The sequence below is a fragment of the Chinchilla lanigera genome, unplaced genomic scaffold, assembly GCF_000276665.1.
Source record: "Chinchilla lanigera isolate Chin_1 unplaced genomic scaffold, ChiLan1.0 scaffold00011, whole genome shotgun sequence".
NCBI lineage: Eukaryota > Metazoa > Chordata > Mammalia > Rodentia > Chinchillidae > Chinchilla > Chinchilla lanigera.
In genome coordinates this window covers 9327204-9346777 of record NW_004955412.1, presented here as the reverse complement: position 1 = coordinate 9346777, position 19574 = coordinate 9327204, and the positions used below count along the sequence as shown (strand labels likewise).

General features: G+C 35.4%; 1 protein-coding gene across 1 annotated transcript in view; it reads left to right on the top strand.

Annotated features, from left to right (window-relative positions):
• Positions 1 to 19574, top strand: part of Gucy1a2 (guanylate cyclase 1, soluble, alpha 2) — a 262305-nt gene that overhangs the window by 133556 nt on the left and 109175 nt on the right. The window contains exon 5 of the mRNA XM_005378617.1: positions 12137 to 12622. Coding sequence (XP_005378674.1) covers positions 12137 to 12622 — 486 coding nt within the window. The remainder of the gene's footprint in view (positions 1 to 12136; positions 12623 to 19574) is intronic.

The window sequence follows — 19574 nt, the reverse complement described above, 5'->3', positions numbered from 1 at the left end:
ATGGTTTAACTTCATTAGCTCCTTCTCAATCCTTTGATTTCTGCTATAATCAGATTGGTCTTTCTTCACGGCCCTGCATGTAAGTGCTCTTTTCTCTCTGGACTTTCAATTTCCGATTCATCTTGGAATGCTTCCTTACCATCCAAAGCTCATGTGTTTTTCATTGTCACGGCCAGCTTCCAAGTAATGTCTCTTCAGTTCAATCATCTTGTCAGAGCTTTTTACACATTGTTCATGTTTACAAGAATGCCTGGAAAAACTCATTCTGAGGATGTGTGTTTAAAATGTTTTGCCATTGCAGAGTCCTCTTCATCATCATGTTGTAATTTATGTGGCATTTTGCATGTCTTGTGAAATTTTTTAATTGATGAAGCAAAACAGAAAACTATTTATAGACTTTTAAAAATATTTTTCCCCTATTGAAAACCCTGCAATGCATAATGGATGGTTTTCTAAACTTACATTCCATGCCTATTTTATATTACATCTTAAACTGTATCTTTTTAAATTCTTCAACATAATTCTATTATCAGCTCTTATTTTTGTGATATCACATACTAACTGAATAATCATTATCATTGTCATAATGCTTAACCTAACAAGAACGAGAACAACAATTGGTAAGCAGTTATTGAATGCTTTTTTATATGGTTGCTAGGCTATGCTTTTTATATGTATTGTCTTGTTAACACTTTATTCCAGTGTTACTGTGTTAGAATTATCCTTATCCCAATCTCACCGATGGGATCACGAAGGCCCCGAGAGGCCAAGTGGTATACCCATGGATACTCTCCCAGCAAGCCGTAGAATTAAGTTTTAAACTCAGATCATTTATAGTTTCAAAGGTGTTACTCCTCTCATCTGTCCATGCTATATATGGATAGAACACTAGTATAGACTTCCAGGCCCTGCAAAGGCCTCCCTAACTTAACCACTGCTAGATCTCTGCGGACTCATTCCACCTTCCCTGGTTTTAGCTTTGATCTTGTGTTCCATAAACACTGGAAAAGCAAAATAAAAGTGTGCATGGAGACACTTTGAAAATTCTAACATGCTACACATGTCCAAAGGCTCATTAAGAATTGATTATAGGCTGGATATGGTGATGTATATTTGTAATCAAACTACTCAGGGGCCTGAGGCAGGAACATTGCAAGCCTGAGCAACTTAGTAAGACTGTTTCAACATAAAATGAAAAGAGCTGGCTGTATAGATCAGTGGTGGGGTATTTGCCTAGCGTATTCAAGACTCTGAGTTCAATCCCCAGTATGCTAATAAAAGTATTTATTAATTGGTCATGCATAGACTTTTGTTGTCAAACAGAACTTTGCCCAACATTGAGGGTATGTCCAGAGTATTCAAGTCTTCAAATTGAATGCATATTATTTTTTCCTTTTTTTTCAATTAATTAAGTTTATTGGTATGTTTTAGGTACACATAATAATCACATTCATTGTAGGGAATTTGTACCTGTACATGATTTAAATTGATTCTTTTTTCACCATCCTCATAGCCTTCCTTGAACCCCTCTTCCCTTCCCTGTTTACAAAAGCTTTCCATTTTTTCCTTCTTTTCTCATCAGTTTTTCCTTTTCCCTTTCTTCCCTTCCTCCTCCCTCTCCCTAGTTGGGAGAAAATGTTCAAATAGGAAGAGGAACTAGGCAGTACGTATCGAATAACAAAACAATTATAGGACTCTCCAAACATGGAGGAAAATCATTCATAAAGTTGCTCAAACAACTACAGTCTAAAACATTTGTTGAAATGGCTTTGTAACTCACCTTTGATTAATATCCTTATAAGCTATTTGATTGACTTGCTCATGTTCTAGCTCTTGGACACCACCTAATGCCATATTCTTCTCTATTTCATTTAATACATATTTATGACAGTGTGGAAAGTGATGTGGGGCTGTGGGTGGTGAGCATTCTGTGTTCAAGTCCCTGCCTTTCTTACCAATTTCACTTGTGACCAGTTTCACTTGTGTCTATTTTCTCATTTACACTCCCTGGACAGGTGATATTTGAGAGAATATTTCTGCAGTATGGCTGATGTCCACAATCCCATGTTGAATGTGTTGAAATAAATCATTCCTGAGCCCATCAACAGGGTTTCTGATTCAGATTTAGGATAGTACAGAATCTATAATGCAGCGAGCTAACATTTATTGAGGGCTAATTGTGCAGGTACTACAGTTGTGCTATACAGTCTCATTTGCATTAAGCAAGGTAAATGCTGCTGTCACTCCCTTGAAGATGTGGTCAGAATTTTTAGCATCTCTTCATTCCCTGGTGCATGTCTACCTTTATGATTGTACCCTTACTTGTTATACACATTCTGTACTCTGAACCTGACCCTCCCAATATCTACAGTTTGGGAGATTTCAGTTTAGTGTTTGCTTTCAGTCACTGAGCATTTTGAGAGAATGTTTTAGATGCTTAGAGATAACTGTAGTCTTCTTTGAGGATAAATATTCAACTCAGGAAACTATGACTAGGCTCCCGACATTGACATCACACCGTTCCAAGCCTCAAAGTCCCCATAGCGATATTCTCACCACGCACTTGTCAGGGTAGCCTGCCTCCTCTCTGCCCCTGTCAGGGGGCCAGATCAAGCTCTCATTGTTTGTTTGTTTGGTTTGGTATGTAGGTGATGGTTGTTAGCTTTTTAATGTATTTTCTTGCTTTGGAGGAGTGTTCTTGGACACCTCTTTTATCTTGTCAGAGACCACCAATGCCATGCTTCAAAGATATATTTTCTTAGGCTCTAGCTGTGCTGTGGCTGAAGGGTCCCTCATCCCTCTGTCACCTTTGCTTTCTTCCCTTTTCTTCTCTCTCCCTCTCTCTCCCTCCATCCCTAATAAGATTTGCTGTATTATTCTATTAGGAAATTGCTTCTGCCCTGCAATTTTCTTAATTCTGTTTATCATTCCCCCTTCCCTCCCTCTTTCTCCCTCCTTTTCTCCCTCTTTCCTTTCCTATTCTTCATATAATGTACATACATTATACAATATATACACATATGCTCATTATATATTACATACATGGTACATAATGTATCGGTTTTTTGAGCTAGAATAGGTATAAGTACCAAGAGGGAAGATGCCATGATTGTTTGAAATTTGTCTATTTTTAGAACTGAGTAAAATTCATACAAATAATATTTTGAAATTTCTGTGTAACATCTTTAAATATAGAAAACCTCTGTGATACAAATATTAAATCATTTCTTACCCACAAGCAAATAAAATGTACTTCCTAGCATAGATAAGAGACTTAGTACTGGAACTACAGATTTTCCTTTGGAATTATGCTATTTGATACATGAGTCAGTAGCCAATATAATTACATTAAATACAATTTAAAATTTATAACATAATTTAGTTGTTTAGTCCCACTAACCAGATTTTCATTATCATAGGTATTTCTTTTGAACAATAATCATTTCTATAAAAAATACTTTTGTTATTTCTTTAGCCATAGTATATGTCCTAGACTAAGCAATTGCCCTATTATTCCATTAGAAAGTTCCATCTGCATTAATAATTTCCTTAATTATACTTATCCATCAGTCAAGATTTCCAGTATGTGAGTTTTACCAATCTGGTTCATAAGAGAAATTCTACTTATTTCTTTTAAATATTTAATTCAATCCAACAAAATTGCCAAAATATTCTTTTTGTTACTAAGTAACAAATTAAACAGCCAGTCTTGATACATACCCTACCCCGTAATTCATAGGATAAATGAAGGAGAGAAAAAAAAATTAACATAAATCCATGCACATACACACGCATACACACATAAAGTGTAATAATTGAAAGTTTGTCTGCTTTTAGGCCTTTTAGGCCTAGGATTCTTGTGTTAAATTGGCTGGGGCACAGTGATCAGTGAGATTTTAATCAGCCAAGAAGTCCTCTATTGCTATGAGGAAGTTTCATTTATCTTTATGTAACAGTATGATAGTGCTTTTCCTATATCATTTTTATAACATTTCCTTGAAAAAAGTGTAGTGTTTCATGTCTTTGCAGAATACTTGGTAGAATATATATATGTATATACATTCTTTCATAAGCCATATATTTACAAGTACAATCCAAATCCCCCTCATAATATGTGAATGACAGTGTGGTGACAAAAGCACCCCAGAATTACAGGGTAACTGCAGGCAACAAAACAAGGAAGACAGTCAGCTCTGTGCCTTTTAATGTGTGTGATTTACTGACTATGTGAATGTACTGAAAAATAAAATCGTTTGTATCCTTTGGGAAAAAGGCAGTCTTTTTATATGCAACATATTAAAAACTACATATCAATTTAATATTGCCCACATAGTGTGAAATTTAATTCATGTTAAGTAAAAAATGAATAAATAAAAAGCACAACAAACATTTCACATTTGGAAAATTTACATAAAGGAATGCCAAAACATTCGTTTAAGTATAAAGCACAAACTTATTTCATTTAAATAGTACATGAATTCTATTATGACTTTTTAAAAAGTAGCATCTAATCACAGAATAGTAAATAGGCTTGGTTATGTTGTTCACCGGCTTAACTATCAAGACAGAATTCAAATTCATTTTTGGAATGAGTTTCTAAGAATAGAACAGAATAGAAATGATGCTAAATACAAGCACCTGGAAAAATAAGGTACAGAAATAAAATGTGTGAGAAGTTATATTTTTGTCTTTTTGGGTTTAGTTTTAAATGAAAATATGAATCTTATATCTTCTTAAATTTGAACAAGGACAAAATTTCAATCTATTGAATAAATATTAACTTAACTAGCCCATGTTATTCCCCCCACCCACAGATACATAATTTTCTATTGTTAATCTCAGTAAAAAGGGAAAGATTACTTGATTAACTTTCTGCATTGCATAATAATGCAAGGTAAACTTATTAAGTAAATACATGTAAAACCAATGAATAAGTGAATGGGTAACTGTCATCAATGCAGGTATTAATTTGGCATCTGAAAATGTGAATAGCCCTATGGGAGAAAATATGTTTTGTTTCAAAACTTATTATTTCTCTGGCTAGTTATAGTCTAAGAACCAAAGCACAGTCACACAAATAGAATGATCAGTATGAATGTGTAAAAAGGAAACAAAATATTATCCATATTGTTTGTATTTATTTACTTATTTTTCTAATTGAAATTTTGACCTAATGTCTTTAGTTTTATCTGTGTTGTTGTATATGACAGGATTTCCTTCTTCTGGAAGCTGAATGACGTGCCATTCCCTTGTGCGTAAAGGGAACTTTTATTGTGTATACACACCACATATATACATTCATGCCTTGATGAGCACTTAGGCTAGTTACATATTTTGGCTGTTGTAAATAATGCTACAGCTAACATAGAGATGGAAATATGACTTCAATATGGGGATTTCCTGTTCTTTAGATATATACCAAATAATGAGATTAATGGGTCCTATTGTAGGTGGACTTGTAGTTATTTGAAGAACCTCCTCTACAGCACCATAGGTACACTAACTTACATACTGACAAGCAAATGCAAGGGTTGCCTTTTCCCCATGTCCCTACTAACACTTGTTATCTTTCATTTTTTTATTATAACTGTTCTACTGTGTGTAAAATGACGTCTCACTGTGGCTTTAATTAGCATTTCCACTGATGGTTAATGATATTAAATTTTTTAGTTAGTCATTTATTGAGTAAGGATCAGAATATATTCTGAGAAATGCATTGTGAGGTGACTTGATTGCTGTTTGAACATCATACAGTGTATTTACACAAACTAGTATGGCTATCTTACTAGGTGATATAATCTTTCTTTTTGTTTGTTTTTTTGGTACTGGGAATTGAACTCAGAACCTTACACTTGCCAGGCAGGTACTTATGCCACTGAGCTATATCCCTGGCCCTAGGTGATACAATCTTATGGGGCTACTGTTGCATGTGTGGTTCTTAATTGACCTCAGCATGATTATGAGATGTATGGCTGTACCTGTTGCCCATGTGTATGTCTTCTTTTGAGGAATTTTTAGGCTATTTGTCCATTTAACTCTGACCCCTTAACTCTTGCATTCTGCATGCCAGTAAAAGCAGTACCATGTGGACAGTGCTAAAGTCTTCTATTAGCAGAAGCAATAGCTAGGTTCCCTTGCACCTTGTCTGCAGTGCTCTCTGAGAACCTAGATGGCTGAGAATGATAAAGTAAGTCTTGTAGAAACAGTTCCCTAGAAGGCATTTTACAAATGGGAGTACCAGGCAATCTCTTCTCAAAAAAGTTTGACACTTTTACTCCCTTAAAACTGCTTTGTGCTGATTCCTGAAATGCCCTCACATTGTCTTTCCCATTGTTCCGATGCAAAGTAATGACTTTAAAAATGCTAATCTTTTCAGCAAACAAATTGGACCAAACTTCCCAGACACTTCCTTTCTGTCCACCTGCAAAAATTTCCAAATCATTCAACTTTACTTTTTGCTCTTGCTTCTCACTTTATACATATGGCAGAAAGCCACTAGAAGTATCTGTGCCACAGTCTCAACATTGGGCTGCTTTGGAACTTCCTCTACTATATGAATTTGCCCATTGCCTTTATCCCAGTCTCATCTAGTTTTGAGACATGGGAGAAATGTAAACAGGCTTCTGCCACAGCACAGCACACATGGCCTGTTGTCCAAATGCCAACAAAGTTATTGTTTCCAACTGAAACCTCCTGAGGCTGGCTTTGATGGTCCTCCTCATTCCTGTCACTTTCTGGTCTTCTAATCTGCAGCCAGAGTCACCTATCAGGCTGTGCTTGCTGAACTCTGGATGCCTTTAAAATCTTTTCTTTATATCTATTTTTCAGAAACCTAATAATGATGATTTTAGAATGGATTTGCATTTAACATATTAGAGATGCATATAGCTTATGAAACCTGAGTTTATGCCTTTGAGCAAACTTCATACATTTTCATCCATTATTTTTCTTTCAATACAAATTCAATCTTACTCTCTCTGCTCTGAGACTCATAGTATAAATATGAGATATTTTTGTACTGTCCTACAGATCCTGAAGGCATTTTTTAGTCTATTTTTGCTTGTCCTTTAGATTAAGTAAATTTCTTCAAACCATCCTCAAATTTATTAATGCTATCCTCTTTCATCTCTGCTATTTTTCAACCCATCCAGCAAGTTTTCTGTCTTTGTTTCTATAGTTTTTAGCTCTATAAATTCTCTTTGGTTATTTTATGTCTTTATTGCTTTACTGAGAGGTTGTGGTTTTCTTTATTTTAAAAAATTTGTATTCATTTGAAATGTTTTATGATGCTTTCTTTAAAATTTTTGACAGATATTCAACATTTGATTCAATGTGGTATTAGCATCAGTTGATTTCCTTTTCTCATTCTAGTTGTGTTTTTCTGAATTCTTATTATAAGTAAATAATTTCTTACTATGTCCTGATTGTTTGACAATTACATTGTTTATTTTTCAGTATTAATATGATATTACTCTGTTTAGGTTACCACACAGGTCCTGGCCCATTTTTGTGAGTTGTAGCAACAATGAATGCAGTTTTCAAAGCTTATGTGATGCTCTTCTTATCTTGTAGGCATATTCCATGCCTTTGTTCTCTCACTGGTCCTTGGTCATACTGCTTGAAGGTGTAGGACAATCTTACCCAGACCAGGTACCTTGGTAGCCATTTTTTTTTTCAGCACACTTGAAGAGTACCCCTGACTGTGTGCTTGTAGCGGGATACTTTTGCGGGTGTCTTCAACTTACACAGTCTATCAGGTGAGTGAGTAGAGGATATAGAAATACAAACAATCTTAGGGATATGAGAATAGAAGCTTCTTGTTCTTGGCACTTAGGAATGCCTTCGTGTTTGCATTAGAGCTAGTTATTTACAAGTAATGTTGTTTTGTGAGAGTAAAACCTTTTCTAGAAACCCTTTTAACTCTCAAAGACCCAGGAATATATTATTCTGTTTTTGCTTTCATAAATTATATCAGATATAACAGAAATCTGGAAGACTATAAGCAATATCCAGAAGTGGCATTCTTACAGAACTGAATGTGGATAAATATACAAAAAGCTATTTCATTTACATTTGAAGCAACAATTTGTCTTTTCAGCTGCCTATTGTGAACCCTACCCTAAACCTTTTAAAATATTTTGCCCTCCTGTTAAAACTTAAGAAAAATTTAACATATTAATATTTTAAATGATGAGAGTGTAAAATATGTATCTCTCTTTGTAATTAATACCTTAACAATGGAAAGATATATATCAGTAATAACACTGCTCCCCCAAAGGGCTTTTTGGGCATTTATAAAACAATCTGAAATACTACACAGGACAATTATTTGCTTTCTATTTCAACAATAGCCTGTAGTGTTTTGAGAACCCATCTTGGCTGAAGAAATGAGAATGTCTCTTTCACCCTATTCTCCATCTATACATCATGGACTTCTCACCTTTTTTAGAAGGCGAGCCATATTGTATTGGCTTATCCTGAGCTCCCAGAGAAATGTTTTCAAATAGAAAACATTCAACATATACTTCAGTGTATAAATGAGAGCATTTTGAATAAAAGGACAAAATACTGAATTTTAGCAAAATTTTTGCATAAGATAAAAGTGAACATTTTATTTCATAAAAATTACTACATCTAGCAGATTCATTTTTAAAAAAGTTTTTATGTGTTTGTAAAATGTTGATTAACTCACTATATTATAGTGATATATGTACATACCACATCTTATTCCTTGTACTTTCTCTTCCCCTCCCCGTCTTTTTCCACTCATCCCCAGAACCCCTTTCTATCTCCATAAAGTCTATCTTCCTATTCCCTATCATCTGTCTTTTATTTTGCTCTTTAAATTATTTATGTTTTGTGTGTCTCATTTTTTAAAAAGTGTGCAATATTTAACTTTCTATATCTGATTTACTTCACTTAGTAATATAGACTCAAAGTGAATCCATGTTCCTACAGATGACTCATATTTATCCTTAGTTCATTGTGTATATATACACTATTTTCTTTATTAATTCATTCTGTTTGGATGAGGTACATCTCCTGTGGGCAACATGTACTTTATTCTATTAGCCAACCTGTCAGTCTGCATCTTTTGAATGGGAAGTTAAAACCATTGACATTGAGAGTTATTATTGTAGGGTATTTACTGAGCCCTGCTTTTGCATTACTTTTTCAGTGCTGATCCCTTTATTTTTTCCCTAGTTAGAAATATACTTTCCTTTGTGCTCTTTGGTGCTGGTGACCTCTTCATCTTCATGTGGGATTCCTTTAAGTATTTCCTATGTGCTACTTTAATGATCATGTGTTTCTTTAGTATTTTTCTTGTCATGTAAAATCTTGTACATCAATCTTAGAGGCTAATTTTTCAGGATATAGAACTCTGAGTTCACAATAGTTTTTGTTTAGGGCTTGACAAACTTCATGTCAAGCTCTTCTGCCCTCTAAAATTTGTGCTGAAAAATTGGTTATTATTCTGATAGACTTGTGTTTATAGGTTACTTGCTGGTTTTTCTCAAACAGCTTTTTAAAATATTTGCTCTTTTCATTGAACTTCTGGAATTTTGATTATGATGTATTGTGTGGAGGCTTTTTTCTGATTATGGCTAATTGGACTTCTGAATGCCTTTTATACCTACAATTGAATTCTTTCCCTAGATTTGGAAATTTTTTCTGCTATGAATTTAGTGAATACATTTTTTACAATTAGAAGTTAGTGTTTTATTTCAATTAAGAAAAATCATCCAAACACCATAAAATACAACCTATAGCTACCATGCACATACCAAGGTTCATATTATACCCAAAAGAATCATCACATGATTAAAGACAGCAAAACCAATTTGAAAATTATATTTCAAATACACTGTTTTAAAATTAAGGTGTAGCTGGCAGGTAGATAATGACAGAAAATGAAAAGTCTAGTGATTTTATTTTATTTAGATGTCACATTCCAAACTGTATCTAAAGTGCCCAGGGAAGAGTCTTGCTTTTGAAAGGAACTCTTTGTGGTCAAGTTGTGAATATATTTTTTATATATTCTAAGTTGTGTTCTTAGTTTTTGTTTATTTCTATAATTCTGAGTGACTTTTTTCTTTTTAGTTAGCCGGCAACTATTGGATCCATTTGGCATGTCGCCTTGCCGTCTTTAGCTCATCATTGAGTTTATGATCTCTATGTCCATGTTGTCTTCAATTTAGGACACTCTGTCCTCACATGGGTCAAATCTGCTACCCATACTTTCTATTGAATTTTTTCTATTTTGTATTTCTGTCTGCTTTCTTTTCATAATTTCTAATTCTTTACCAAAATGATCATTCATATCTTACATTGTCTTGATTCCCAAAGTAGCACAACCTCAGACAACCAAAATCTTCACAAAATGGCTCCGGATTGTATCACAGCCAAATATGGTGGAGCCTGCAGTGGATTTCTTCTCCAACTCTAACCTGCCAGAGTTACTGTATTTGCAGCTCACAATAGCTATAGGCTTTTCTTGGGGGCAGTGCTTCCCATCTGTTGTTTATCAGAGGGACCCATCCCTTTCAGGCTTAGCTTGATTTGTGGAAACAGGTCCTCCTCAGGGGCTGGGACTGTCACATTCCAGGGAATATGGACGGAGCGGCCTCAGGGGAAGGAGGTCACAGAATGACAGGCAGTAACCCTAATAGGAGAGAGTGTGACTTTGGGCACCCAGAAGGCGCAAACGCTTAGGGCTTCATTGTCTTCTCTGCGTTGTCTTCATTTTTTTTTTCAGTTTCTCTTTGATTTCTAGTGTTCCTGCCCATGCTTTCTTGATTCCTAGAGATCTTCTTTTACTTGATAAGTGGTTGTCTTCTAGGTATCTCAATTCCAGGTACTGGAGAGGCTGTGATGTTCTGCTGGCCTTTACGACATTGTTTTTCCCTCAGGAACTCAGTTTTATTTTCTTACATAAATAAGATTTTTGTGAATGCTCTATAATGAAATTATATATCTATATATATATGTATATATGTAGGCTTAAAAATATATATATTTTTTAGCTTACCCTAAATTTACTCTATCCTGTTTGTTTCATCAATTAATGCAATTACTTCATGCTATGGAAAATAAAGGAAGATGATTTTGTTGCATGCATTCCATATGGCAGTGGAAAATGAGACAGATGATACTAGGGCACAGGCCCAGGTGGTCGACGCTTAGCCAGTTGGTCTCTGGTAGTTACAGCGCGTTTCCTCCCCAGGTGTGCTGAAATACCTTAATTTAACCCATACGACTACATTTGGATAGCCGTAACCTATGTCCTTTTCCTTTCCTACTGGTGTTCATCCCTTCTGAAGTTGCTCATTGAGGTAGTAAGCTAGATACAAAATCTTATGTTAACAAAGTTTACTTTTTAACTGTTAATCCCCCAAGTTTACAGGAAGAACACAGAATAGAGGGATAGGATTAAATTAATAACCCTGAGATTCTTATTTATTACCTGAATTCTTAGTGATACGCTAATTTGGGGATTTATTTTTAGTTTTGTGAACACATTAGTTGAATAATGGTTATTTTCTAGTAATCATGGGTCAATGGTACCTTAAGTTACTTTTAAGGCTAAATGAACTGTCTGCTACTCTAGTCTTCTAAAATGACTACTACATTTTCCAGTGATGATGACTGGTTGAAAAATGACATATGTAAGGCCAAACAACTATTTTGATTCATTGTAAGCTTTTAGATTTATATTATGAAAGAAGTGTCATTTTAATGACAGTTACATGTAGTTATTTTGACAGATGAATTTATCCTAATTATATTATGTAGCAGGCTGAAAGTTTTAAATTGGCTTATAAAACAGTTCCATAATGTACCCGGGAATAATTTGATCTTGAATAAAAAATGTTTTCCTGTTTCACTTTTCATTGATCCCATTTTGTATTTTATTATTTCTCTTTAGGAAAGTAGCTGAGATACAAAATAATTGTTTCTGTTCTGAAGCATGTAGTTTTTATTGACTGTACATCGGATAGAAATTTGCATAGATGAATGCACCAAATCCGTATAGTTAAGAAAATATTTCCGATTCTTCCTGTTCATCAAATAATGTTATCCTTCATTAACTTGCTACATGAAGATGACTGATCAAAATTCCATGTTAATTCCACAGGTTATGGAAATCAAAGGACAGATGATCCACGTCCCAGAATCAAATTCCATCTTGTTTTTGGGCTCCCCGTGTGTGGACAAGTTGGATGAACTCATGGGTCGAGGGCTACACCTCTCAGACATCCCTATCCATGATGCTACCCGGGATGTCATTCTGGTTGGTGAGCAGGCGAAGGCCCAAGATGGCTTAAAGAAGAGGATGGATAAATTAAAGGCCACTTTAGAAAGAACTCATCAGGCCCTGGAAGAAGAGAAGAAGAAGACTGTGGATCTTCTGTATTCTATTTTCCCTGGCGATGTGGCCCAGCAACTGTGGCAAGGGCAGCAAGTGCAGGCCAGAAAGTTTGATGATGTCACCATGCTCTTTTCTGACATTGTTGGCTTCACAGCTATTTGCGCCCAGTGTACTCCCATGCAAGTGATCAGCATGCTGAATGAACTGTACACCAGATTCGACCACCAGTGCGGGTTCCTGGATATTTACAAGGTAATGGGGCTTGAACAGTAACTTATCATCTTAATTAAATTGCAAAGATATATTCTTTAACTTATGTTTGATAGAAAACAATCTCTATCCCTTAATTTTAGAAAGTTTTACACAGAATACAGGTATTTCTGCTTTATGAGTAAACATTATGAAGTAATTTACAATGTTGGCATTAACCATGAATTATGATATTGCTCAGGAAGAATTTCTGCATAGCTAGCCCTCTCAATTCATTATTATTGTTAAAATTAAATTTGCTGAATTCTAGGCATCTTTGAACAATGTAATTATTCTTGCTTAAGAAATCATGCTCCATACTTACCTGGCAGGGGAGATACCGTCATGCTGAAGGAATTCATGTTCCAAAAACTAAGAGTATCAGTTGACAGTTAAAAGGAAATAAAATGTTGAAATATACATTGAAGAATATTATCATCTAAACCATGATTAATCAGTATTTTATACAACATTCTCAATTAACTGAGACTTCTTTAATTCTAAAAGAATACATGCAAAGATGATAGCCATTCCCAGATGACCAGTGGCTTTTATTATAAGCACTTTATTTCCAAATTATTTAATGGAAGAACTTTCTAAATGTGTGCCAGATACCATTCATTTGTTTGATTTGGCAGAGTCCTTGTTAATTTCTTGTTAAAATCATTGAAGTGCCTCAAATAATGCATCCCCGTATCTGCTTAATGAACAACTCTGCAACTTTACCTGGAATTTTGCATAAAGTACTCACTATCAGAATGGATGGCTTTTTTATACAAAGGATGGCAACAGCCATAATATTAATAATGGGAACAGCAAGTTTTCATTTTCTTCTGTCATAATCCATCTAGACCACCTATTTCTTTTTATAGTATGGTCTGCATATAAGCAGATTAGGAAAGAGCCCGTCTGTTTCACTCTGTAAACTTCATGTTGTGATCCAAAGAGTGTTCTCATTAAGGTGTGCCCCCTTGGAGAAAAAAGTACTCTAGTTCTATTTTGTAGCTTATAAGGGCAGTGTACAATATTTCAGTTAGTCTCTTCTGAGTGGTAAAAGTGGGGAAGCTATATGAGGGATTTGTCTTGTTACACAAAATAAGAATTATTACATAAATTTTCTCTAACTGCTTTATACTCAGGCAGAGGTAGCCAAATGTCTGATTCTAAGCCAGAGAGACACTTTAATGGATTTATCTTTGTGATAACCTGTCCCTTCCAGGAGAGAGAGGCAATCAGCTTGCATCTGCCAGCACTTTCTTTCCTCTAGACTTGGGGAATCATTGCTCCAATTTCTGTAACCTCCACTTTTCTTCTAAATCATAGAGTTTTAGTGTTAGCTTCCTCCAGCTCAAACAGCACTTTTGTAAAGCCCTAAGTTTAGTGTAAGTAAATGAGATTGAAACATAAATTTACTTTCAAAAAAACAGGGGAATCCCTTATTTAAATAAAAGTGTCAGGCTTGAGAAAAGTAAAATGCAATGTCCTATGAGGGTACCAAAATAATTTCAGAGTTTAAAAATATAACTAGATTCACAGGCATGAAGTGTCCCTTTCCTTGTGATGAACTAGGACACCTCACAGAAAAAAGAAAATCTTTAAAAGTACTCTGTATCACCATCAAATTTTTCTATATGTTATTAAACCATGGACAGTTCCATATAGTAGTCATAAATAATTATTGGCATGTTTTAATTTGCAAAATGGAACTTCTCTGTCTATGACACTCAATTATACTATCCCTTTTACATTTGGGTGTATCAAAAAGTTAAAACACATATAGTTCACAAATTTTCTTAGTCTAAATTTGCTTATAAAATTTAAGCAATAAAGTATCAATTCCAGGGCTGAGATTTTTTTTAACATTTTCAATTCAATAGATACATGTCCCTGAGATACAGATGTATCTGGCAGCTTTGGCTGTTTATTCGGGATTAGAGTGTTGAGTTTGGGAAAATCCAGACTTGGGAACGCAGTGAGCTAAGGCCAGCGTGGTGATAGTATAGCCGGAGAGAGAAAAACAAGGAAAGAATATGACCTCACTGTAAAGGGTCCAATGAAGTACATTATGAGAAATAAGATAGAAGGTACATAACGTATAAATTCTCAAACTTCTCTGTTCAAAATGCCTACTTTCTAATCATAATCATTCTTTATTTTTTTAGAAAATTTATACCATGAGCTATTTGCCTTCTCTTTGTTTCTCTCTCTCCCTCTCTCCCTCTCTCTCTATCTCTCTGTCTGTCTGTCTGTCTGTCTGTCTCTCTCTTGCTCTGTCTCTATACTAGGGACCAAACCTAGGACTTTCACACTGAGCTAAATTCAAAGCCTTTTTTATTTGTATTTTTAAAAACATTTTAAGACAAGGTCTTAGTAAATTTCTAAATTGCCACGCTATACTTGACCTTCATAATCCTCCAAGAGTAAGGATTATAGGCATGTACCACTTTGCCTGGCTACTCTGCTTTTGTATATCATGAACTATTTGCTATTTTACACCACACAGTATTTGCAAAATGTGTAATTACTGTTGAAATTTTTAAAACCCGAAATGCTATGTTTTTTTAATGAATCCAATTCTGCTGATTTTCTAAAATGAAAAAGAGTTTTGCTCCGTTTAAATTATGGGTATACTTTGAATGAAACCATCCTACCAAAAAGAAAAATGTACAGCCTATTTGTATGTTATGTAGAAATAGGGAAGGATACCAGGTAAGTTGAGTGTCGAAAGAACTATAAGCACTGGCTGGGAGGGCCATGTAAAGCCTGCTATGACACGAGATCCGAGTTTTTAGACTTCTGATTGCTCTTCCCATTATTTAATGTTTCTCTATCATTAGGGACTGCAGTGACAAATTATAATTGTAGTGGGAGAATTCAGTGAAACTAGGCCGTAATGAGGCTCTGCTATAATAATCAAGCTTTGTAGGAGGTGTGGGAAGAAGCAATGGATTTTGCTGTGCATATTTGAAACATTCAGAAAATTAAAGCCTTCACAATGCTTGACTGCCACGGTGTTACAGGTGTGTGAATACTGAATAAGATCCGGGCAAGTCGCGGGGAGTGTGGATAATCACTTTGATTCTCTTGCAATTATCAAGGCAGATATATGCGCTAAAAACTCATCGTAAATAATGAAGTATTTAAATTGTTCTCCTCGGGGTTTGCAGAGTATAGAAAACAAACACAATAAAGAACCAGTAACTCTAGTGTGTTATATCAAAGACTTTGGATGATGATGAAAATGGTAGTAATTATAACAACATCGGCTGGTGAGCCATTAATGCAGCTTTTTCCGCGTTTCGTGTTTACCTTTGACAGCCTTTTGGTGTGATGTAGGGAAGAAGCGAGGAGAAGGCTGCGCCGTTCTTTCATCCTCATTCGAGTTGCCGAGGCACCAACACCTCAGCGCCATCTCAAATATACTCCTTATAGTTCGTATGTTTTCCCCCTTACCTACTTTCTTAACTTCACTTTTCTTCGCGGTAGACCCTATCAAATAAAGATACTAAGTACATTTATATCATTTTAAAATTTTAAACAGAATAATAAAAAAGAACGACAGCAAAATGCCAGCAACATAGACAAAAACAAAACAGCAAAAACAATGAAAACGATACAGGGTTTCAGAACAAAATGATAGGGATTAACAGTGGTTGTTGTATTATGTATTGTTATCTTCAGTGGAGTTACTCAGATTACCAGATGTAAGAATTCAAGATTGATCAATCATTAAAGAGAATAAAAAATAAAAGAAATATTATAAATGATGCAGAGTTTCACTAGACAAGATGGTAAGAATTCACCAACGGTTGTTATATTGCTTATTGTTGTCTTCAAATTAGTTGTTCAGATTACCAGATATAAGCATGCAAAATTGGTCAAAAAGAAAAAAAATTAGGCATTAATGTTTCCTTTCAATAATATCTCATTCTTACATTAGAAGCATTTTAATGAGCTCATGGAGCAAAATGATTAGAATAACATCTGCTATAAACAGTGAATGTAAAGTTAGCTGCAATTACTATTTTGCAGGTGGGTGGATCTGGAGATATGCGGGTGTTATAAGATTGTGTTGGAATGCGTTTGTGTGTGCCTAACTATAGATTACCCAGCGCTTTTCAGAAACAAGCAAAATATAAGTGATCTCACTTAGTTCATCATGACACCCAGAGTCACTGTAGTGTTTCTATTTTCAAATAAAGAAAATGTGTCAGAAAAGTTAAATAATCCAGATAATTGTTAGAATTTGAATTAAGACATCTGATTCTAAAGTCTACACTAATCTCAGAAGTCTAGGCTATGAATGACATAACAATCAAATTATAAAACAGTGAAAATACTGTTCCAAAGTGCATGATCCATAACTATACTTGATATCTGACCCATATTGTGTTGTTAAGTGTGAGAAAAACTGTGCGATCTCTGACCAAATCTGCCACTGTTTCTTCAGTGCAATCGATAAAGAGAGCTGAGAAGCCGCGTCTTTAAGAGTGTGGGACTCTCTCATCTGCTGTCCTTCCTGGGTTAACAACAGCTGGTGCTTCTTCCCTTCTCCCTTTTTCTATGGAGAAGTAGCCTTCCAAGATAGACGTGAGAAAAATTGCTCCACGTCAAGGCAATAAGGACTTTAAAGTAATGAAACCATATAAAGATTGGTATGATTTTTAAAAATCACCTTGCTTAGTCAAGGCTAAGAAACATGATATTTACCTCTGTTGTAAAGAAGGGAGTGTTTCTATCACAGTTTGCAGATGTTTTGGATTAAACATTATTAGTATCAGCACTGGACCTGAATTAGGGTAAAAGGAGCAGGAAAACAAGATGAGGCATACAGAAAACACAGGACTAGAATTCTGTTAAACATGGAATTTGATGTAGAGAATTAAAAAACAATAACACAAAATTCATACTGGCAAGGAAATGCAATTGTTATAAATCCATTTAGAAAAGTGGTGTCTAGGACAATCAGCAAAATAGGAGGGAACCAAAATCAGGGGACAATCTTAAGGGACATAAGACCTTGGGTCAGGGCACAAGAAAGCTAGATTCTAGCAACCAGACAGCAAGCAGTGTGTTCTGTAGCAAGTACAAAGGTGAGAACAGGAAAACTTCTGATAAAAATTAAAGTCTTTGCCCTGGGCAGGACCAGGCTGGGAAGAGCTGGGTACATAGGACACCAATATAGAAGGAGAACAAAATATCTCAACTTCCTCAAAAGATACAGAGATACCCTTGAGCTTTTAAATGCTAAGAATGAAATCAGAACCATAAAGATAGTAGGGTTTCCTGGTTCCTTATGTCCATTCTTTAAAATGCATGGAAATATATTTAGGGATACCCTTGCATTAATACTATTTGAAAGCTGCCAGATACCTTGAGTTCCTCTGGAAAAGAAATATCTTTAGGTTGCTGAAAATGCTGTTTAAGCTCCAAACATCTGTAAGAAAACACAATACGATACACTACACACAATACAGTACAGTACAATACAATACAATGAAAAGTGTTACAAGAGCCATTAATTCCATGTACATTTCATGTATACTAGTAGATTCGTTTAACTCAGTCTTCTATTAACTTTAAGCTCCTGTAGTTCTTTAACTATTGTGTAAGAAACAGTGCATACATTTGGTCGTATATGTTTTATATCTTTAGAATAGAATAGCAGACCCTGGGTAGATGATCACAAAAAGTTTATTCTGTCATACTTCTTGAGGCTGGGAAGTCCAAGACGGAGGGGCCAGCATTTGCGGAGAAGCTTCTTGCTGCACCCTTGCACGGCAGAAGTCTGAAGGGATAGAGAACAAACCCACTTCTGTGGGCATGGATTCATTCATGAGTGAAGCCCTCATGGGCCAAACACCTCTCCTGAGGCCCCCGCAACACTGTTGCACTGGAGATTAAGTGTTCAACATGTGAATTTTAAGAGACACATTCTAACTATAACATAATCTAAAATAAGTATAGAATTCAGAAGTAAATAGTGATAAATATCCATGGTAAAAGGTTTGTTCAAAGGTGACAAGTGTTCAAGCCTGCCCTTCAGGTTTGAAGATCAGCTAGCTCTGCACAGGTATGCTGGGAGCACAGGAATTTGTGTGTGAAGGAAGGAGGTATCACACAGAGCCTCCTCCGTAAGGGATGAAAGCAGGCATTTCTGAAATAAAGTTCCAAGGCTGCACAACTTTACACCTCCAGACTTTGGATTTGTCTTAACACCTGACACTGTGCAACCACTAGAGCTGCTTGCTGGACTTTCAGTGAGCCTTCGGAAAATGAAGCAAAATCTCAAGATGATCACTTCAGCAGGAATTGATTTTTGCAGGAAGAATGAAATATTTCCTGTTTCTCTTGTTTTGTTCTGTAATAAAACAAGAGTCTTTTGAAGTGCTTGGGTTAAGAATGAAGAAATAGTGCTTCCCAGTAAGCTAGAAAAGAGATTTTGGAGAAAATAATTATTGAATTCATTTATTCTCTCCTTCAGTAAACATTGTTAGTTTACTTACCTGACAAGGCATAACTCCCAGAGAAACTAACAAAAGGTTATATAATTAGTGTGTTTTTAGCAAAATTTTAATGAATTGAAGAGAGCTAGTTTATATGCCTTATGAGGAGAGCTGAAAATCACAGATAAGCATTCTATTCTGATATCTTTTCTACTAAGAGATTATGTTTTCAGTGTTAAAATAGCACAGTGCTGTAAAAACAGTTGAAGAGGGTTTTGCTATGTCTGTATTTTTTGCCTTTGGCAAGTACTTAGGTTGCTGACAATGAAGAAGCAAAGAGAGGGATGGATCCGTCTTTGTGCTCCTCTGATTGCACTCAACCAAGGCTATGAGACCTCCGTGCTAATTTGAGTAACCACTTGGAATTTCCCATTGTCCCACACTGAGTAGCTTACTTAGCTTCTCTGCCTCAGTTTCTTAAGTAAATAAAGAGGATAATTTCATCTACC